This window comes from Salvelinus sp. IW2-2015, linkage group LG4q.1:29 (assembly GCF_002910315.2).
Source record: "Salvelinus sp. IW2-2015 linkage group LG4q.1:29, ASM291031v2, whole genome shotgun sequence".
NCBI classification, from domain to species: Eukaryota; Metazoa; Chordata; class Actinopteri; order Salmoniformes; family Salmonidae; genus Salvelinus; species Salvelinus sp. IW2-2015.
The window spans coordinates 70,600,143-70,623,341 of NC_036842.1; the positions used below are offsets into that span (position 1 = coordinate 70,600,143).

The 23,199-nt window shown below is 44.3% G+C and overlaps 2 protein-coding genes across 2 annotated transcripts; both read right to left on the reverse strand.

Annotated features, from left to right (window-relative positions):
• Window positions 1–13,025: 13,025 nt before the first annotated feature.
• Window positions 13,026–19,366, reverse strand: actr6 (actin related protein 6). Its single transcript, XM_023985579.2, has 11 exons — window positions 18,764–19,366; window positions 17,395–17,512; window positions 17,191–17,259; window positions 16,921–17,044; window positions 16,560–16,695; window positions 16,188–16,244; window positions 15,960–16,058; window positions 15,530–15,608; window positions 13,938–14,109; window positions 13,687–13,825; window positions 13,026–13,536 (listed from the first exon to the last, which is right to left on the reverse strand). The coding sequence occupies exons 1-11, from the start codon at window positions 18,829–18,831 to the stop codon at window positions 13,407–13,409; spliced, it is 1,191 nt and encodes a 396-aa protein (XP_023841347.1). The 5' UTR covers window positions 18,832–19,366; the 3' UTR covers window positions 13,026–13,406.
• A 191-nt stretch (window positions 19,367–19,557) lies between these two features.
• On the reverse strand, window positions 19,558–22,496 carry LOC111962471 (E3 ubiquitin-protein ligase Hakai). The gene is made up of 6 exons (XM_023985578.2): window positions 22,403–22,496; window positions 21,666–21,833; window positions 21,484–21,584; window positions 21,247–21,330; window positions 20,859–20,932; window positions 19,558–20,669 (listed from the first exon to the last, which is right to left on the reverse strand). Exons 1-6 carry the CDS (start codon window positions 22,413–22,415, stop codon window positions 19,649–19,651), a joined length of 1,461 nt encoding a protein of 486 aa, XP_023841346.1. The 5' UTR covers window positions 22,416–22,496; the 3' UTR covers window positions 19,558–19,648.
• Between the last annotated feature and the right edge of the window lie 703 nt (window positions 22,497–23,199).

Here is a 23,199-nt window from a genome sequence, read left to right on the forward strand (position 1 = left end):
TGCTTCAGCACTATAAACTGAGCTTCCATCTTCAGAGGGGGTGCCACCACTCACTGAAACATAAAAGCAGGGTTGAGTAAAGCCCTTCATATGTGTGCCTTTCTTATCACACAGTAAAAGTAGTGCAGTTGCATGGTATGCACTTAATGAACAGGCATATACAGTGGGCAAAAAGGTATGTAGTCAGCACCAATTGTGCAAGTTCTCCCACTTAAAAAAGATGAGAGAGGCCTGTAATTTTCATCATAGGTACACTTCAACTATGACAGACAAAATAGAAAATAAAATCCAGAAAATCACATTGTAGGATTTTTAATGAATTTATTTGCAAAAATATGGTGGAAAATAAGTATTTGGTCACCTACAAACAAGCAAGATTTCTGGCTCTCACAGACCTGTAACTTCTTCTTTAAGAGGCTCCTCTGTCCTCCACTCGTTACCTGTATTAATGGCACCTGTTTGAACTTGTTATCAGTATAAAAGACACCTGTCCACAACCTCAAACAGTCCACTCCAAACTCCACTATGGCCAAGACCAAAGAGCTGTCAAAGGACACCAGAAACAAAATTGTAGACCTGCACCAGGCTGGGAAGACTGAATCTGCAATTGGTAAGTAAGCAGCTTGGTTTGAAGAAATCAACTGTGGGAGCAATATTTAGGAAATGGAAGACATACAAGACCACTGATAATCTCCCTCGATCTGGGGCTCCACGCAAGATCTCACCCCGTGGGTCAAAATGATCCAAGAACGGTGAGCAAAAATCCCAGAACCACACGGGGGACCTAGTGAATGACCTGCAGAGAGCTGGGACCAAAGTAACAAAGCCTACCATCAGTAACACACTACGCCGCCAGGGACTCAAATCCTGCAGTGCCAGACGTGTCCCCTGCTTAAGCCAGTACATGTCCAGGCCCGTCTGAAGTTTGCTAGAAGCATTTGGATGATCCAGAAGAAGATTGGGGAATGTCATATGTCAGATGAAACCAAAATAGAACTTTTTGGTAAAAACTCAACTCGTCGTGTTTGGAGGACAAAGAATGCTGAGTTGCATCCAAAGAACACCATACCTACTGTGAAGCATGGGGTGGAAACATCATGCTTTGGGGCTGTTTTTCTGCAAAGGGACCAGGACGACTGATCCGTGTAAAGGAAAGAATGAATGGGGCCATGTATCGTGAGATTTGAGTGAAAACCTCCTTCCATCAGCAAGGGCATTGAAGATGAAACGTGGCTGGGTCTTTCAGCATGACAATGATCCCAAACACACCGCCCGGGCAACGAAGGAGTGGCTTCGTAGAAGCATTTAAAGGTCCTGGAGTGGCCTAGCCAGTCTCCAGATCTCAACCCATAGAAAATCTTTGGAGGGAGTTGAAAGTCCGTGTTGCCAGCAACAGCCCAAAACATCACTGTCTTAGAGGAGATCTGCATGGAGGAATGGGCCAAAATACCAGCAACAGTGTGTGTGAACCTTGTGAAGACTTACAGAAAACGTTTGACCTCTGTCATTGCCAACAAAGGGTATATAACAAAGTATTGAGAAAACTTTTGTTATTGACCAAATACTTATTTCCACCATAATTTGCAAATAAATTCATTAAAAATCCTACAATGTGATTTTCTGGATTTTCTTCCCTCATTTTGTCTGTCATAGTTGAAGTGTACCTATGATGAAAATACAGGCCTCTCTCATCTTTTTAAGTGGGAGAACTTGCACAATTGGTGGCTGACTAAATACTTTTTTGCCCCACTGTATAATAAAAACATGCAAGTCCAAGGTTCTCCTTCTTTAAATCAAAGTTACTGCTGGAGGGGAAAAAACAATGCTTCCTCTGCGATCCTCTGTTGTTATCTTGACCATCTTCTCGACTAGATCTTCCCATTCAATTACAGATATCGTTTTTTCTTCATCTACATCCTAATTTCTGGTGTGGCAACCTCTGTTCTTTTCCACCAATTCATCCTTCTTCTCCAATAGCTCTGTGACCTGGTTTTGTTCATGTTATTGAAAACACATTTCTCAATGAGCCATTGTAGGGCCTCTCCTTCACTTTCAATGTGCTGCTCAATGGCATGGAGCGACTTACAGTAAATTCATTTACAGTGGGGAGAACAAGTATTTGATACACTGCCGATTTTGCAGGTTTTCCTACTTACAAAGCATGTAGAGGTCTGTAAATTATCATAGGTAAACTTCAACTGTGAGAGACGGAATCTAAAACAAAAATCCAGAAAATCACATTGTGAATTTTTAAGTAATTAATTTGCATTTTATGCATGACATAAGTATTTGATCACCTACCAACCAGTAAGAATTCTGGCTCTCCACAGACCTGTTAGTTTTCTTTAAGAAGCTCCCTCTCCACTCATTACCTGTATTAACTGCACCTGTTTGAACTCGTTACCTGTATAAAAGACACCTGTCCACACGCTCAATCAAAAGACTCCAACCTCTCCACAATGGCCAAGACCAGAGAGCTGTGTAAGGACATCAGGGATAAAATTGTAGACCTGCACAAGGCTGGACGAGCTACAGGACAATAGGCAAGCAGCTTGGTGAGAAGGCAACAACTGTTGGCGCAATTATTAGAAAATGGAAGAAGTCAAGATGACGGTCAATCACCCTCGGACTGGGGCTCCATGCAAGATATCACCTCGTGGGGCATCAATGATCATGAGGAAGGTGAGGGATCAGCCTAGAACTACACGGCAGGACCTGGTCAATGACCTGAAGAGAGCTGGACCACAGTCTCAAAGAAAACCATTAGTAACACACTACGCCGTCATGGATTAAAATCCGTCAGCGCACGCAAGGTCCCCCTGCTCAAGCCAGCGCATGTCCAGGCCCGTCTGAAGTTTGCCAATGACCATCTGGATGATCCAGAGGAGGAATGGGAGAAGGTCATGTGTTCTGATGAGACAAAAATATAACTTTGGGTCAAACTCCACTCGCTGTGTTGGAGAAGAAGAAGGATGAGTACAACCCCAAGAACCCATCCCAACCGTGAAGCATGGAGGTGGAACATCATTCTTGGGCTGCTTTTCTGCAAAGGGGACAGGACGACTGCACCGTATTGAGGGGAGGATGGATGGGGCCATGTATCGCGAGATCTTGGCCAACAACCTCCTTCCTCAGTAAGAGCATTGAAGATGGGTCGTGGCTGGGTCTTCCACGCATGACAATGACCCGAAACACACAGCCAGGCAACTAAGGAGTGGCTCTGTAAGAAGCATCTCAAGGTCCTGGAGTGGTCTAGCCAGTCTCCAGACCTGAACCCAATAGAAAATCTTTGGAGGGAGCTGAAATTCCGTATTGCCGCGACAGCCCCGAAACCTGAAGGATCTGGAGAAGGTCTGTATGGAGGAGTGGGCCAAAATCCCTGCTGCAGTGTGTGCAAACCTGGTCAAGAACTACAGGAAATGTATGATCTCTTAATTGCAAACAAAGGTTTCTGTACCAAATATTAAGTTCTGCTTTTCTGATGTATCAAATACTTATGTCATGCAAAAAATGCAAAGGAATTACTTAAAAATCATACAATGTGATTTCTGAATTGTTGTTTTAGATTCCGTCTCTCACAGTTGAAGTGTACCTATGATAAAAATTACAGACCTCTACATGCTTTGTAAGTAGGAAAACCTGCAAAATCGGCAGTGTATCAAATACTTGTTCTCCCCACTGTATCTTAAGATAGTGAGACAACCACATATCACAGTCAAATATACAGGATAAAAACATTCCATTTCAGCTAAACAATGGATATATAGCATTTTGCAAAGAAATGTATTTTCGTACACATCTAATATCTATGAATTACAAGTCTGAAAGCAGTAATATTTTACACACAAATAAGCAATAATTTCTGATTACAAAACACAAATGTGAAAAATTGGTGGATATAGCGTTTTGGAAATAAATTCTTCAAATGGTTGAATTATTAATGTGTGATACCTCGGTCACAAAGGTAAATTAAGCTAATAGAGGGAAGGGGTCAAAGACCACAGTAGTCATGTGGGTCTACTGCAAATGGACCACTGCACTGGTCTTAACTTTTTCTTTGATCATATTTCGTTGCTCTTGCACTTTCAACATCCTCTGTTTCCCTTTGTCAATCGCTGCTCTCCTCTTCAAGGTCTTGTAAAACCTACTGTAATCCCGTTTCCTATCACCATCCTCTCCACCTTCCTCAGAAGCTCTGTGATCTAAGGGAGATCATTCCATTTAAGTTCAGCACATGATGCCTTTGATCACACTGTTTCAAGAGCAACTTGAGAGCCTTCCCTTCTCTTTCCATGCTTAATGCTCTCTGCTTTATGTCCTCTAGTGGGTTCTCTGTAGTGAACAGCACTAGCGTGTCTCCGTACGTTTCGACCAAGTAGTTCCATGTGTTCCACTACTGCTCTCCGTTGTGTTTCTAAAAATGAGTCATTAAGTGGACCAAATGACCAAAATAAAAGCTTGGGGCCCCTGAGAACACACTGACACACAATGCACTATTTCCCACTTATCTAAGTTTGGGGTTTCTTGGATTGATCTGTTCCTCCTGCCCGGTGTGTCGACTAGTTAGCTGGCGACTTGCCACCTTACCCAACTTCTTCTCACAAAGTGGAGTTCGTCCTCCAGTAGCTTCAAAAGCCTCTCTGCCCAGGATGACTGTTTCCTGCGGAGTTCTTCAAAGCTTTAGTCTTTCCCAGCAGTACTGTCCTGCGTTCAGATCCCAAGAGATGAAGTGCTGGAAGCCATATGACACAGTTTAGGGTTGGGTAAGTAGGCACAAAACAGAAAATGTTTTTGAAACGCTTGCTGCTGTTGAGACTTGAGACAAGTTAATTGACAAAGAACATGTGGCAATATGGTTCTTTATTGACACTAACCATTTAGATAAATGTGGCTATTATTTACCTGTTTCTTTCCATCATCTCCTTTATCTTCTCCAGAAGTTTTACAACTTCCGAGTATTTTCCGCTTTGAGCATATTGCTAAGAACTTGATATTTGTTCTCACATTGTCACCCTCCCTTTCAATCTGCTGCTCAATTGTTATTTATTGTAGGCCATCACCATATGTGAACAGGATGATGGCATGTCTCGAAACCATCTCACTGAAAAGACCCATGTGTTCTTCCACTGCTCTCTTATCAGCTTCTCTTAATGGCTCATCGGTTGGGATTACCAGGAGGAATACGTATGTCACTGGACGGCACAGACAAATGCTATGTTGAATCTCTTCTTTAAACCATTTTGGAGTGGTCACTGTCAGAGCACTGCTCCAGTCTGGTGTTTCGATCACTGTGACCAACATACAGTGTAGCTGGTAGTGCAACTGACTGTTTTTGCCTACATTTCTTTATACCCAGGATGGTATTTCTAGAGGAACTCTTGCCAGAGATTCTGTTGCCAAGAAGCACAATCTTGACTTCTGGTAGTGCTTGGCCTGTCACAGAGAAAGAGAGCAATCTCAGGTTGCCTTTCCAGACATGAGCAATGGCAATATGAAACTTGAGCAAATCATGAACAGTTTTTTCCTGCTTCCTACAAACATTATACTGTATTGCTGGTGTCTAMGTCAAAAATACAAAAACATGCATTGTCTCTCTTTGAAAATGTAGGACTTACCATGACTGGAAGGCATGCAAAAACTTGCCATATTTCCATGATCACTCATAGCCACCAATTTATTCTGGAGTTGAGTTGAAACTGATATCATACTACCAGCTACACCCAGTTTCATTTGGTACAAAGTACAGATATTACATTTACATTTAAGTCATTTAGCAGACGCTCTTATCCAGAGCGACTTACAAATTGGTGCATTCACCTTATGATATCCAGTGGAACAACCACTTTACAATAGTGCATCTAACTCTTTTAAGGGGGGGGGGGTTAGAAGGATTACTTTATCCTATCCTAGGTATTCCTTAAAGAGGTGGGGTTTCAGGTGTCTCCGGAAGGTGGTGATTGAACTTCCGCTGACCTGGCGTCGTGAGGGAGTTTGTTCCACCATTGGGGTGCCAGAGCAGCGAACAGTTTTGACTGGGCTGAGCGGGAACTGTACTTCCTCAGAGGTGGGAGGCGAGCAGCCAGAGGTGGATGAACGCAGTGCCCTTGTTTGGGTGTAGGGCCTGATCAGAGCCTGAAGGTACGGAGGTGCCGTTCCCCTCACAGCTCCGTAGGCAAGCACCATGGTCTTGTAGCGGATGCGAGCTTCAACTGGAAGCCAGTGGAGAGAGCGGAGGAGCGGGGTGACGTGAGAGAACTTGGGAAAGTTGAACACCAGACGGGCTGCGGCGTTCTGGATGAGTTGTAGGGGTTTAATGGCACAGGCAGGAGAGCCCCAGCAACAGCGAGTTGCAGTAATCCAGACGGGAGATGACAAGTGCCTGGATTAGGACCTGCGCCCGCTTCCTGCGTGAGGCAGGGTCGTACTCTGCGAATGTTGTAGAGCATGAACCTACGGAACGGGTCACCGCCTTGATGTTAGTTGAGAACGACAGGGTGTTGTCCAGGATCACGCCAAGGTTCTTAGCACTCTGGGAGGAGGACACAATGGAGTTGTCAACCGTGATGGCGAGATCATGGAACGGGCAGTCTTCCCCGGGAGGAAGAGCAGCTCCGTCTTGCCGAGGTTCAGCTTGAGGTGGTGATCCGTCATCCACACTGATATGTCTGCCAGACATGCAGAGATGCGATTCACCACCTGTTTATCAGAGGGGGGAAAGGAGAAGATTAATTGTGTGTCGTCTGCATAGCAATGATAGGAGAGACCATGTGAGGATATGAAGAGCCAAGTGACTTGGTGTATAGCGAGAATAGGAGAGGGCCTAGAACAGAGCCCTGGGGACACCAGTGGTGAGAGCACACGTGGTGGCGGAGACAGATTCTCGCCACGCCACCTGGTAGGAGCGACCTGTCAGGTAGGACGCAATCCAAGCGTGGGCCGCGCCGGAGATGCCCAGCTCGGAGAGGGTGGAGAGGAGGATATGATGGTTCACAGTATCAAAGGCAGCCGATAGGTCTAGAACGGGGTGTCCAAAGTCAAATGGACCGGAGGCCAAATAAAAATGTACGCTACACCGAGGCCGGACTGGTATCGAAGATTCATTGAAATTTTTTTAAATGACGCATATAGTGCTAGTGAAACCTAATTGAACCTACTGAAAACCTAACAAATATATTCCAATATGATCAGATAAATAAATGCAATATTTTCTTAATGGCTCTTTTCAGTAATCTTTAAATTTTCAAGCAGACACAAAAGACAAATTTCCCTTTATTATAAGAAAATCCATAATATCATGACATTAAAATAAAGAAACCGGTATTCAAGGCACATCAGTAGCCTATATTTTCTATTTAGCAAAAGTGGAGCTAATTTTACTTCAAAGAAAAAACAATATAGCAATTTCTATCATCCACTCAACTAAATATTTTTAAAATATAATTGGATTGAAATACAAAAAATTAAAGTGAAAAAATCTATTAACAAAAAACACCACTTTGTTTAAGGAGCAGTAACAGTGACAGTGAATAACAAATATTAACTTGAACTTTTAAACTTGAACTGAGTAAAAAGTCTAAATATGTGATGCACAGTAATGTTCACTTTTTGAGGTTGAGGGTGATACTTGGTGTGTCCCATCTTCTGTCCACAAGTTCATCATGTTCGGGGTAAGGCTCGAGCTGAGGAATCCTCAGAATTGAGTGAGGTGTTCAGCAGTTAAGTCGACTTCTGTGTTGATGTTTTTTCAGGTCATCAAAGAAACAGTTGTTCACAAGGTGATGTGCCTGCCAAACATAGACAACGTTTGAGCAAGCCTGGATGCGCAGCTGGCGCATTGTGTTCGGGAGGAAACGGGGAACTCCGCAGGCAGCCACTTGCCGCTATTTTGCCTCAGTGTCCATTGCATGCAGGGGGAGCCGAGGGGTGTGAGGATCGGAGAATCCAAGTCTCCATTATGGAGGTTTGGGGTGGAGCTTTCGCACGTCAACAGCAAATGGTTACGAGCAGTTCCAACTGCTTTTGTGCTGTCAAAGTCAGCAAATCGGCGTCGAAAGTCAGCGGCAAGGCACATACCTATTATTATAATCAGCCAACTGTGCGCTCGGAACGCACTGGTAGAGAGCTTCTCTTCATGGTCTGGCAGCTGGGAAAGTGGCTCAAATTTTCTTTCCGCATCTGCCGTCTCCCACAGAGGTCCAGTTTGTTTTAAATGCCTTCACTGTATGTTAATATCAGAGATGGACATGATCCGACCTGCAGCTGCTAAGTTCATTGCATTGCAGATGACTCGTAATGTCACACAGAAAAAGCCATTATTCACACAGAAACATTTCGTCTCGGAGTTGTGTTGTGCTTTCCTTTGCGTCGCAAGAACAGAAAATCCTCCTCACGAAGCTCGAAACATTTTGAAGCACCTTTCCTGGCTATAGCCTCGCACCTCTGTGTGATAAGGCAAATCACCATGCGCTCCGTTTCTAACTCCGTCAGAAATGCCTTGAAACTGGCCGGTGATTCAACACCTTTGGCTCTGTAAAGGTTAACTGTGCGCGGAGTGAGATGCCATACAATGCTCATTTTCAAGGCTTTACCGCACAACGCTTCCATGGTGTATTGATACAATGATATAGCTGTGCAAGCTCACCTGTCGCGTTTTCTCTTCGCATCTTTTCCCGTATCTCTCGCCACAGTCCCGCTCCTGTGTCCACACCATCGCAGGTAGCTCCGTCCGGTGTCAAACCCAACGAGTTTTTTCCCAAGGCAGCCTCCATCTCATTTTACACATCTTGACACCTCTTCATACAAATCATGGCCCGTAAGTTGTGCCATGGCATAGGGAGTAAAGCCAAAAAACTCCTCTTGTCACGCTTAAGCTGGAAGTCCACTCCGCGGTATAGCAATTGACAACTGGCAATGTCAGAAAATGTCGGTGCGTTCTTCAAATTCCACAGCCAAGTGGAATTATGCAATGAAATCTTTCCCTTTTCACAAGCTGCTTGTTTAGATTTGATCGGCACAACTTGGTCTATCTCTCTCGGCAATGTGTTTTCTGCTCGACTCACATTTAAAAAGAGTTGCTTTTTTCGTGGCAATTACTTCGTCACAAAACTTTTAATCATGCAGTTTTTGATGAAATCCCCTCCGTAAATTGGCCGGGCTGATTTAGCGAATCTCTCTTGCCAAAATTTAAAACTGGCCCTTGACAGCCAGCCTGGCCTTTCGTATTTGCTTTTTGTAACAGAGCTGTGCGAGCATCTGAGGCCGTGTTTAATTCCTCTGCTCTTCTGTAGGCCTTTGTTCGCAGTCCATATCATTCTTGTTTTTTGTCCGCGTTTGTTTCGTTCATAAGTTCGGCTCAGATTATACTCTTCAGTACCGCGCATCACTTTCTCTCACACAGAAGACACAACAGGTTTTCCAGCTACTCCTGTGAACATATACTCCGGTACTCCCACCTTTGTTTGAAAACCCCGGTTTCTCAGTGCTCCACCTTTGCGTTTTTGCCATTTTTGATGGGGTATCTGAAAGTTAATTTTTCACTTGTGAGCTGACGACTGCTGTTGGCCAATAAATTTGAAATGAAGCAGCCTATCTGCCGTGCGTCCACCGTGTTGCATTGTGGAAATGTTAGTATTGGTCGTGGTTAAAGATCTGCCGGCTGCGGCCTTGCTCGGTCTGCGGGCCGGTTTCTAATAATAAATCAAGATCATCCCAGGGGCCGTTAAAAACAACCTTCTCTGCGGGGCCGGATGTTGGCCCGCCGGGGCTTGGACCTCTGGACATAGATGTGGTCTAGATAGGATGAAAAACAGAGGAGAGAGGTTAGCTTTAGCATGCGGCAGCGCCTCCGTGACACAGAGAAGAGCAGTCTCAGTTGAATGACTAGTCTTGAAACCTGACTGATTTGGATCAAGAAGGTCATTCTGAGAGAGATAGCAGGAGAGCTGGCCAAGGACGCACGTTCAAGAGTTTTGGAGAGAAAGAAAGAAGGGATACTGGTCTGTAGTTGTTGACATCGGAGGATCGAGTGTAGGTTTTTTCAGAAGGGGTGCAACTCTCGCTCTCTTGAAGACGGAAGGGACGTAGCCAGCGTCAAGATGAGTTTGATGAGCGAGGTGATGTAAGGGAGAAGGCTCCGGAAATGGTCTGGAGAAGAGAGGAGGGATAGGGTCAAAGCGGCAGGTTGTTGGCGGCGGCCTCACAAACGCGAGATTTCATCTGGAGAGAGAGGGGAGAAAGAGGTCAAAGCACAGGGTAGGGCAGTGTGAGCAGAACCAGCGGTGTCGTTTGACTTAGCAAACGAGGATCGGATGTGTCGACCTTCTTTTCAAAATGGTTGACGAAGTCATCAGCAGAGAGGGAGGAGGGGGGGGAGAGGGGAAGGAGGATTCAGGAGGGAGGAAAGGTGGCAAAGAGCTTCCTAGGGTTAGAGGCAGATGCTTGGAATTTAGAGTGTAGAATTGGCTTTAGCAGCAGAGACAGAAGAGGAGAATGTAGGGGAGGGAGTGAAAGGATGCCAGGTCCGCAGGAGGCGAGTTTTCCTCCATTCCGCGCTCGGCTGCCCGGAGCCCTGTTCTGTGAGCTCGCAATGAGTCGTCGAGCCACGGAGCAGGAGGGGAGGACCGAGCCGGCCTGGAGGATAGGGGACATTAGAGAGTCAAAGGATGCAGAAAGGGAGGAGAGGAGGGTTGAGGAGGCAGAATCAGGAGATAGGTTGGAGAAGGTTTGAGCAGAGGGAAGAAGATGATAGGATGGAAGAGGAGAGAGTAGCGGGGGAGAGAGAGCGAAGGTTGGGACGGCGCGATAACATCCGAGTAGGGGCAGTGTGGGAAGTGTTGGATGAGAGCGAGAGGGAAAAGGATACAAGGTAGTGGTCGGAGACTTGGAGGGGAGTTGCAATGAGATTAGTGGAAGAACAGCATCTAGTAAGATGAGGTCAAGCGTATGCCTGCCTTTGTGAGTAGGGGGGAAGGTGAGAGGGTGAGGTCAAAAGAGGAGAGGAGTGGAAAGAAGAGGCAGAGAGGAATGAGTCAAAGGTAGACGTGGGAGGTTAAGTCACCCAGACTGTGAGAGGTGAGCCATCCTCAGGAAAGGAACTATCAGGGCGTCAAGCTCATTGATGAACTCTCCAAGGGAACCTGGAGGGCGATAAATGATAAGGATGTTAAGTCTGAAAGGCTGGTAACTGTGACAGCGATGGAATTCAAAGGAGGCGATAGACAGATGGGTCAGGGAGAAAGAGAGAAGATGTCACTTGGGAGAGATGAGGATCCAGTGCCACCACCCCGCTGACCAGAAGCTCTCGGGGTGTGCGAGAACACGTGGGCACGAGGAGAGAGCAGTAGGAGTAGCAGTGTTATAGTGGTAATCCTTGTTTCCGTCAGTGCCAAGAAGTCGAGGGACTGGAGGAAGCATAAGCTGAGATGAACTTGCTCTGTTGGCCGCAGATCGGCAGTTCAGAGGCTGCTGAGACTGGAACTCCACGTGGGTCGTGCGCGCTGGGACACCGGTTAGAGTAGCAGCGGCCACGCGGTGTGAAGCGTTTGTTATGGTTGTGCAGAGAGGAGAGAAGCAGGATAGCCAGACACATAGTTGACAGGCTACAGAAGAGGCTACGCTAATGCAAAGGAGATTGGAATGACAAGTGGACTACACGTCTCGAATGTTCAGAAAGTTAAGCTTACGTTGCAAAAAATGCTTATTGACTAAAATGATATAGTACTGCTGGCTGGAAATAGGCTAGCTAGCAGTGGCTGCGTTGTTGACTTTGTTTGAATATGTAGCTGGCTAGGTAACCTCTAACTGGCTAGGTAACCTCGACAATTACTCTAGACTACACAATTATCTTGGATACAAAGACGGCTATGTAGCCAGCTAAGATCAAACAAATCAAACTGTTGTACTGTAATGAAATGAAATGTAATACTACCTGTAATACTACCTGTGGAGCAAAGCGGAATGCAACTACTCGCTCCAAACCAAACCGGAAGTGCGTATCGTAGAGGGAGAGGCAATAGAAGTGTTGTTTCTTGTATTATTGTCTTTTGTGTCTTTAGAGGACTGCTTCACCTTAATGTCCCCTTTCCCTTTTCTTGTCCTTATTTTGTCCCACTTTGTCCCTTCTTTGTCCCTTCTTCTCTTCTGCCAACTAGACACTCCTTGTTAGCTAGCTAGCTTCTTTCAGGAATGTCCCTAGCAACTGCCTAGCAACAGGTAAACAACTTAGCTAGCTAAGAAAACGGTATAATTTTATGAAAGATTGTTACTTTTTCAAAAGCCTTTCTTCTTTGTTTGCTGCTTGTTTGGTCTCCTATTCAGTTTGCAGTTTTCTTTTGATTTTTTTCGATGTACTTTACTCTAAAAAAACATTTAAATTTCAATATTTGTAGGAGCTCATCTTTTCAGCTGCTGCTGCTTAATTTGGAACTCCGGAACTATATGTCAGTGCCTTCTATGCACAGGTAACAATATAAGCCTAATCAGCATAACAGTATAACAACAGCATATATAATGCTTCAGGCCATTATATAATGCAGACAGTTGTTTCTTAGCTTTCCTCAAATAAGTAATTGTTTGCCATCTTTACACACAAGGTCTGTTGTTAAGCAACAGTAGACGTCACATGACTAAAGACACCAGTACCTGATCTCAATTTGGATTTCTCACCTATTCTTGCCATGGTTATTTATTATGTTACACCAACAGGTATAATGCATTAAGATGTGGCTGTAATGCATCTTGTCATAAGCATGCATGACCTCTTACATGTGTCAATAAATAACAGCCACTTTAGTCAGGTGCCAGATGTAACATTTGAACAAATGGGCTCAGAACGAGCATTTCCTGCAGAGAAAGTTTTATAGAACCTTAATTCTCATAGAAATCAATATCCGTTCTTCTATGACACAGATGGATCCATGATCCCGCTTCAGGAGATCAGTTTCTCCCCAGACAGTAGTTGATTCTACGAAAGTTGATAGTAAAGTTGAATCTGTAAGTAGGGGGGAAATAATGATCAACATCTAACAGACTCTTGAGGGATGTGTTTATTTAGCAAATAAACTCACTGGAGCAATTTAATGATGAGTGAGGGGCTTTAGGGGTGGTTTGTTACTGTATTGAGTTAGAATTTTGTTTTATGGTTTGCCAGCAAACCCAGTGGTAAATATGAATTGGTAAGTTCTACACTCCTTTGATGGACACTACCTGTGATTCAATGTTCACACATTTATAATGACAGCCGAAGACGTGTAAGAATGTAAAGTTTGCATCCCAATAACTGTACTAGAAATCTGAATTCCAATTACATTTTCAGTTTTTTTAAATGTAATTGTTGGATCTGCTGTAGTTGCTTCAGCCATTCTCTGCCCAATGACCTTTGTGAAACAAATTATTACAACTAAAGTCCTTTAGATATCAAACTTTTCTTCACAAATGAAATGTCCATTCTCCTCATAGTCCTCGCGAGTGACCACCATCTCATCAAAGTCTGGGTTTTCTGCCAGGAGCTTGCCTCCTTCCCATGGGTAGGAGATTGGACTACGGACAGAGAAAGGTAACGTGTTAATTTACAAATCGGTGATAAGATTTTACTCRCTAAATAAAAATGTTAAGCCTTGAAAAGTAGTTGCAAACTCTAGAGTTTATTTCTTCTTCACTCTTCTAAATAGACCCTGCCTGTGCACTCACTTGGGTGGCTGCAGCACAGAAACCTGGAAGTCGGTGGGGGTGAGGGAGCGGACCTCTTTGTACACCCGATCTCTGAACCCTGGGAACAATGTGTTACCCCCAGTGAGGACAATGTTCTTGTAGAAGTGGGGCTGCATCTCTATACAAGGAAACAGGAGAGAAAATGACATTTTATTTCATTGACACCTCTTCACCTGCTCAATCTCTTGTATGACTGTGAGTGAAAGTGTGATGATTGTTCTTTCTCCTACCCTCTGGCATGTTGTTGATGGAGTTGACTAGCGCTTCAGGGATGCCCATCTCATGGATGCCGATGTCTGAGGGGTGAAAGAGCATTTCTGGGACGGCAAACCTCTCATTGGCCAAGCGCAAGATCTGCTCTCCGGTCTTGTATTTCCCTGTGAAGTTCATCTCCTCTCTTGGCTGGGGGAGACACAGAGGATGGTCAGAGAACAAGGGACTACTCCATCCACAACCTCCTTAAATTGTAATGTAAACTCTGCAAAAAAAAATAAACGTCCCCTTTTCAGGATCCTGTCTTTCAAAGATAATTTGTAAAAATCTAAATAACTTCACAGATCTTCATTGTAATGGGTTTAAACACTGTTTTCCATGCTTGTTCAATGAACCATAAACAATTAATGAACATGCACCTGTGGAACGGTCGTTAACGAAGAGCATACAGATGGTAGGCAATTAAGGTCACAGTTATGAAAACTTAGGACACTAAAGAGGCCTTTCTACTGACTCTGAAAAACAACAAAAGAAAGATGCCCAGGGTCCCTGCTCATCTGTGTGAACGTGCCTTAGGCATGCTGCAAGGAGGCATGAGGACTGCAGATGTGGCCAAGGKAATAAATTGCAATGTCCGTACTGTGAGACGCCTAAGACAGCGCTACAGGACGGACAGTTAATCGTCCTCGCAGTGGCAGACCACTAACAACACCTGCACAGGATCGTAAACATACGAACATCACACCTGCGGGACAGGTACAGGATGGCAACAACAACTGCCCGAGTTACACCAGGAACGCACAATCTCTCCATCAGTGCTCCGACTTTCTGCAATAGGCTGAGAGAGGCTGGACCGGGGGCTTGTAGGCCTGTTGTAAGGCAGGTCCTCACCAGACATCACTGGCAACAACGTCGCCTATGAGCACAAACGGTTTTGTCTCACCAGGGGTGATGGTCGGATTTGCGTTTCTCATCGAAGGAATGAGCATTACACCGAGGCCTGTACTCTGGAGCGGGATCGATTTGGAGGTGGAGGTTCTGTCATGGTCTGGGGCGGTGTGTCATAGCATCATCGGACTGAGCTGGTTGTCATTGCAGGCAATCTCAACGCTGTGCATTATATGGAAGACATCCATGGCATTCCTGTCTTGCAGGAAATCATGCACACAACGTCTGGGACCTGTTGGATCGGAGGGTGAGGGCTAGGGCCATTCCCCCCAGAAATGTCTGGGAACTTGCAGGGGCCTTGGTGGAAGAGTGGGGTAACATCTCACAGCAAGAACTGGTGAACTGATCTGGTGCAGTTCATGAGGAGGAGATGCACTGCAGTACTTAATGCAGCTGGTGGCCACACTGACTGTTACTTTTGATTTTGACCCCCTTGGTTCAGGGACACATTATTCCATTTCTGTTAGTCACATGTCTGTGGAACTTGTTCAGTTTATGTCTCAGTTGTTGAATGTTGTTATGTTCATACAAATATTTACACATGTTAAGTTTGCTGAAAATAAACGCAGTTGACAGTGAGAGGATGTTTATTGTTTGCTGAGTTTAGGTGTAACAATGAACGGAAAGTGGGTTCAAATAAATGCGTGTGAAGAATCCATACCTTGCAAAAGCCCTTCTTGATGGAGCTGAAATCTGGTAGCACATAATCTCTCATCACTGTGTTGTCCTCTCCTTTTAACCTGCAAACAGAGTTGATCACCACCTTTAAATCAACACTGACATAACTGCTTCAATTAAATAGTAGCCTACAAGTTTGGGGCGGCAGGTTAGAGCGTTGGGCCAGTAACCGAAAGGTTGCTGGATCGAATCCCCGAGGTGACAAGGTAAAAATCTGTCGTTCTGCCCCTGAACAAGGCAGTTAACCCACTGTTCCCCGGTAGGCCATCGTTGTAAATAAGAATTTGTTCTTAGCTGACTTGCCTAGTTAAATAAAGGTTAAATAAAAAAACAGTCCTTAGAAATGCACATATAGACTTGTGTCTAGTTTAGCAGGCAAGACGATGCTCTAATAAAAATGAAAATGTCCTTACTGTGCTATATCCATGTCCTTGTAGAAATCCTGGGATACATAGCACACATCCTCTTTCACCTGATTGATCACATGGGTCTCATCCATGACATGCAACTGCCTGTTGAGGAAGGACATTCAGCGCAATAAAATTGTATCAATTACAATTCTGCACAAACACGTGACATTGGAGAAGCTGTACAAAACTATGAACACAATAGTCAATGCCAGTTTGACATGACAATCTTACCTATATGAAATAATCTCCTTCAAATGATTGGTCAGTAGCTTGCCTCCTACGTTGATCCTACCAAGGGAAACAAAATGAAACTATTGTCAACTAAAAATAGTGCTACATGCTAATAGCTAAGTCCCAAAAACATGTCGCATTAGCTTTAGGGCACAGCACAACTAAATAACACCAAAGGCTACCATATTTCATAAAATATGTATTTTTAAGACATCCATGTGGAGGTTACGGGTTTGGTAAAAGGTGTATATAATACAATTGCAATCTGAAATATTCCAAACTCATTTTGAATCATGTCGTGGCACGTTTTTGAAAATTGTTATTTTTGGTAACTTTTTTGCACTGTTAATGTTGAATAGCAATAGTGTTAACCTGCATATCCCATCCTTCATTTTCTTCCCCCTGCAGTAGGGGACTATGTGGGTGAAGGAGAAGCCACTGTCCACCACGATGCAGCACAGCTCCTGGTTGTTCACCTGGAAGTAGCGGTGGGCGCTCAGGGATCCAGCTGAAACAGAGGACATCCGCATTACACAGCCAAGTAGGAATACTTTCTACCATTATCACAGCCAGGTCTGTATCATCATAATTTAACTTGCATTGGGTTGAATTTATCATTCAGTCACAGTATAAGATCAAAATATAGATATCTTAGATCTAGCATAGTTACTAATTGAAAACACACAAGCCTTCGGCCACTGGGGAAGTCCTTTACTGAGTACATTGAACTCACCATTAATTCTGAGAGCTGCTTGGAACTGGTATTCCTCAAACAGGATCTCATTCATGGACTCCTGAATGGAGGTGAAGTTGAAGTAGGGCTCTGTGATCACTACACTGGTGTCTGCAAAGTCCACCTGCAGCCATAACATACACATTGCAACTTCTTCCCCACTGTTATCAATCTCTACCCATCTTCAATTCCATAGGGTTACTTACACAACATTTGTGATTCAGCTAATTGTGGAAAATCATTAATCACAACACATTGGATCAACAGCACCTTAAACATTTCCTTTCCAAAGAGGTGATCCCACACTTTTCTTTGGACATCCCAATTAACAAGGTAACCCTGCAACAGAACAGACAATAAAAAGCATTTTAGTCTTTCGGATGCAGTGCCCCTTTTGTCCGCCAAGCCTAGGAATAATTTACTGGCAAGATGCTGTGCAACCCCCTGGACGACACGGCCAGATCACATGCGCACCTTTTGGAAAGGGAGAATGTAGAAAAGTCCTGAGGGATCCTTGATTTCATCCAGTTGGTTGGCGGTAAAAGTCTTCAACCTTGACGTCTTGGAGCGAAACTGACAATTTGGGATAACGCTATGGGAAAAGAGAAACAAGAGCACTCTGCTTGAAATCGAAGAGGTCTGCCGGTTAAAGAGGTAGTTTAGGATTTTACAACTTAATGTTAGATGGTTCCTCATCCTGCAAGTAGTCTATGGGCCAGGATAAACTGTAATCAATGGTTCGGTTTTCTTTACACAGCCACTACAAACGTAACTAACTTTAGATTTGGTCTTTTTATTTTAACTTTAGATTCGTTTTTTGTATGCCCACATGCCCCTATCACTTCCATTGATCTTAACTTGCAGTGGCTTAAGTTAGCTGAAGTTTGCAGTGGCTGTTTAAAGAAAACCGAACCATGCATTACAATTTCTCCTGGTTCGAAAACAACTTTCAGGGTGAGGAACCATCTAAAATCAAGTTGTAAAATCCTGAAATACTAATTTAAAGGTATGATTATTATTGATATTTCCCATTGATTATTGAAGAATATTATAAGTTATAAATGCCCCATGAGCTAGTACGACTGTTTCTCTATTACCCAAATGAAAGGTTTTATTACTCCATTGTTTACAAACAAGAACATAAAGCTTCAAAATATCATGTACATGTCATGAAGTGTCAGTCCTTGCATCTAGCTAGAGAACAGTCTATGAATTTGAGAGGGAGCTCATTTCCCTAGCCCCATCTGTATAGATGGGTTAGCTGACAAATTCAGGAAAAAGATGTACACGCATCAATGGGGCAGAAATCCATGAGTTGTTGTGATTCTGGATGGCCAGATAGCTACCAACAATGACAAACTGCCATGTGGGGAATCGTAAGTGACTGGTTGCAACAACTTTAATCTTGCTGTTGATACCATCCTGTCTTGTTCTGACTGATTTCATGTCAATTCTAATATGGATAAAATCTAGTTAACCAACAAGTAACGATGTATTTGAGAGACAAGTGCTCATTGTGGAAATGTATTTATGTTTAATATAAACATTGGAGACGAAATATAGTTTACACGTTGTCAACAATCTAAGCCAATCCTGTCTGTTTTGCCTCATAGTTGTTGCTAAACAACCAACCCGTCTATACCAAAACAAGTGACGGAGCTGCCGTTTTGCTGAAAAACGAATCACAGATTGAAGCTTTAACCATCCGATCTGATTATTCCCTTGAAATTGGTCACAATAATAATGATTTTTTTTCTATAAAACATCCAACAATAAAAAGCACAACTGTATGTTTATCCAGTTATTTGTTAGCTAGCATCATAGCTTGTAACGTTAATGTTACCTGACTTTTTCGTGGCTGTATCCAATTTTGGCCGAATAAGCTCCGTTATCAAGAACTAAAGTGGTCATTTTCTGTAACTTGGAAGACTTTACCAGGGCCACTTAAACTGTAGTTCAATAAACAATCAAACTACAGTAGCTAGCTACAAAGCTGAGCAAATATCGAATTTATCGTGCGCTCTTCTAGCGTGCTTCTTTCTGGCCAATCATAGCTCAAGAAATGTGTCCTTCCAATAGTTAGGCCGGGAGGAAGCGTGTTTTATAACATTAGTTCCGGACCTGTACCAACAAACATTGGCATTTATTCGCATCTTGAAAATCACAATCCACAAAGTTCCAACAGTGTAAAATATACGCCTACAAGGTCCTCCACAATAACATGATCAAACTGGGGTATGCAACCTTTATTGTAATAAAATTTTGTAAAAAACTCAGTTGCATACATTTCAGAAATGGCAGGTATTTTTGATCATTATTTTCATAGCATCAGTACATTAATTTTGCTTAACGTCTCACCCAAAATATGAATGGCCAATGCCTCCACAAAATGTACCAAACACATTKAATCATTTTTGTAACCATACATTTAATCAAATTCTATCCCATTGAAAAATTCACCAGGCATTATGACATCTTTGGAAAATGACAAAATAACATTTCCATGTGTCTGAATAATGATTGATTTCAGAAAAATTAAGTTCAGTCTTTCACAATTAATTTGATGAGAATTCAAAAACAGAAATTATTTCTAAAATCTATTGAGATATTCAGAAAACCTGTAGACTCACTTCAGGTTTTCATTAGTTCCACTCACTCATATAGGCTCCATATTTGAACTAATCAACACAATGCAATGTCTGAACTCTGAACTAGGTTTTGGGTGAGGTTACTGATAGTAAGGGCGGTAGCGGGACTGGTCTGGGTGCTGGGGAGGACCAGGCATCTGGCCATGGGGTGGGGGCCCCTGCATGCGGGGCGGGTGAGTGCCCCTGGGGGCTGGCCACATCCCTGGGCTCAGTGCTCCGGGCTGGTTAAAGGGCGGGCTGAGAGTGCCCCGATCCTGCTGCATGGAGCTTGGATTGTAGTGGTGGGGAGGGGGCGTGTTAACAGGAGGACCACCGTGTTGGGGCAGGGGGCCTGGGGGAGGTGGGTGGTTCATGTAGGGAGGCATCTGGCCCATGATGTGTCTGGGTAGTGGGGTGATAGGAGGCAGGCCTGAGGACATGGGAGGGACCTGGTTGTAGACCAGATGAGGCGTCCCGGAGCCCTGAGGCAGGTGCTGCATAGGGTGGCTGAGGGTGGGTGGTGGCTGAGGGGGTGGGCCGTAGTGCTGCTGCTGGGGTGGGAGGGCCATCAGGTGGTGGGGCTGGCCAGGGTAGTCTCCCTGATGGGGGTGGGGAGGGGGCATGCCCTGGGCAGGCTGGGGAAGGGGCGAGTCCCCAGAGTCATCCTGAATGGGCACAGTGATGAGGTTGCTGTGCTTGCGAGTAGTCAACGTGGCAATGCGGAACGTCTCCTGACCCAGTGGGGGGCGATGGAGACCAGAGGGGCCCAGTTCAGAGGAGGGGGTTGACGGCGAGGCGGGAGGGGGCTGGCCATAGGGATCGTGTCCCTGCAGCTGTGGCGGTATGAGGGGGTGTCCTTTGGCCAGGTGGGGCAGTGGTAGCCGACGGTGGTGGTCAGGTGGCTCTGAGGCCAGTTGTGGATGCAAGGGCTCTAGGCGTGGTAGGATGCCCCCTCCTGCAGCCTTGGCTGCCCTCATGTGTCGGTGGTTGACATGGGCCTGCAGGTCGCGCTGGGACAAGTAGGTGCGCTTGCAGCCCGGAACGATGCTGCACATGTAGAGGAGGCCCCGCAGGCACTGCTCGACCCGCTGGACCGGATCTGTGCAGCTGTATAGGGTGAGACTAATCTCAGGGGTTTAGTAAGGGAAGTGGAGCCAGCGACAACACACGCATTACATCAACACATGCTTTGAGAATTAACAGAGAGACTAGACTGTGCACTCACAATGTGAGGGAGATGGCTCACAACAGTTCATGACTAATTTAACTTGTACAGTATAATCGAAGGCAAAGGTTTGAGAGGCAATTTACCCTGGACACATCTTTTCCATCTTCTTCTCATGGAGCAGGGCACAATCATAGCAAAATACATGCTTGCAGGGAATCTGTGGAAGAGGAACAATGTTAGCACACATGAGCGCCAAGTGTCAAGCACAGGAGGCTTGTGAGGGGAGGACGGCTCATATTCATGGCTGGAACAGAGTAGATGGATTGGCATCAGACACATGGAAACCATGTGTTTAATGTATTTGATACCATTCCACTGATTCCGCTCCAGTCATTACCACAAGCCTGTCCTCCCCAATTAAGGTGCCACCAACCTACTGTGGTGTCAAGGCATAAAAATGAATGAATAAAGAGTGTGGATTATAGTTACTTGCAGAAATATTCCTAGTGAGGGAAGGAGGCATAAACTTACCATGCGTCCATAGAGCTTTATGGGAAGGCCACATATCTCACAGAAATGAACTGGCGTGTCGTCCTTTTCGCCAACTAGATTCAGCTGAAGAGACAAAACTAATATTTTCACATTTAGCTGTCTCTGAAAGAATACACACAATATGCAGCCTGCAACATCATGATAGTGTTATTTTGGGTCGCAACAAATTAGAGGAGTAACCGTGATTTAGAAGAAAAATAGAGAATGGACACTTACTTTGTAGTCCCAGAACAGGGGCTGAGGGAACCTCCTCTGGTTGCCTAACGCATCTCCAGACTTGCGCTCAAATCTATCTTCCTGCTTGAACCCAAAGCCCTCTAGAACATTAAGGAATACAATTGGCATGAATGGCAATTCTGGATGTGCTTCTCTCTCCTTCAAGCCACCATCATGCTTACCTTCATCATTAGACTGGGTTTTGGAGGGGAGTCTGCTTAAGGGTCTCTGTGAGTGGTTAACAGCCTTGCTTCTGACTGGCTGCTTGGATAGCAGCTTAATGGGGATCCGTCTGCGTACATCAGGACTCCCAAGAATGCCTGAACCATCAGTGCCTTGTAGATCAGTGTCTAAAAATAATAATCATATGTTAATAGCCATAGCTAGTTCAATGTGCACATTTATCTTTTTCAACTTGTTGGCTGTAACTGTTAAAACTAATACTTGGGTCATAGATTATTATCCTCTAAGGTCTCTGCTTGGGCTAGTGTCAGTGGTCACAAAACATGCTTATATCCTGCCTGTCTAGTTTGCTAATTGTTTGCATGCTAACTTCAACAGGTTACTGTTGCATAGTGGTGTTACATGGGCTATTGGGATGCATTTTTTGTGGGATATGTATAGACCTTTACCTAACTACCAATATAAACTACAACAATATAATATGTATACAGCTAGCTAGCCAACGTTGGCCATAAGCATATAGCTACTATAGCTCGCTAGCCAACTGAAAATAATGCGAGCTAAGCAGTGCTAGCCCTCAAAGGCCTTGAGCCCAATACCGTTTCCTGTCTGTGTTTTCAGCTCTAGCTACCTACAGGAAACACTGCATAATAATAAAAGCCACTGCAACACAAAATGTATTATATGTACACCATACAAAATAGAACAAATGGATGTACACATAGAAACTCCTCACCATTTTGGTACATTATCAAATTATTGACGCATTGCAGTATGGGAACGGATTGTTCTTCTTCTTTACGGTATTGGCCGATCGCAACCAACTGAAAGGCGCATACAGCGCCCCCAACTGTACTGGAGTGTGAGGCCAGTCGCAGCCTTCCTAGTCATCTACTGTAGTTCTCTTATCTGGCCGTGTGTTTCTGCCTACTGTTCCGGAGTGTGAATTCATTACACGATGTGACACAAAAAGGGAAAGGAAAAGGGACTGGGAAAAGGGAAGAAAAATTGCCCTAAACTGAACATTTGTTTATCCCATGTGTAACTCTGTGTTGTTGTTTTTTGTCGCACTGCTTTGCTTTATCTTGGCCAGGTCGCAGTTGTAAATGAGAACTTGTTCTCAACTGGCCTATCTGGTTAAATAAAGGTGAAAAAAAAGATTAGAGCATTGATCGAATCCCTGAGCTGACAAGGTAAAAATATGTCGTTCTGCCCCTGAACAAGGCATTTAACCCACTGTTCCTCGGTAGGCCGTCATTGTAAATAAGAATTTGTTCTTAACTGACTTGCCTTAAATAAAGAATACATTTTTTTTAAACTACACCCTCACCACTATTCCATCTCATCCAACACCAGGCCAACTCTTCTGCAGTAAAATCTCATACACCCAAGTACTTTTCTGCAGCTGCCACCACATCATCTATTTTTATGTGATATACGTTCCATTTCCGCGGTAAAGTTAATAACCATGGCTATGAATGCTAACTATTGGCCTTGGCTTATTCACAAGGAGCCTCTTAGGATCCCTCGCCC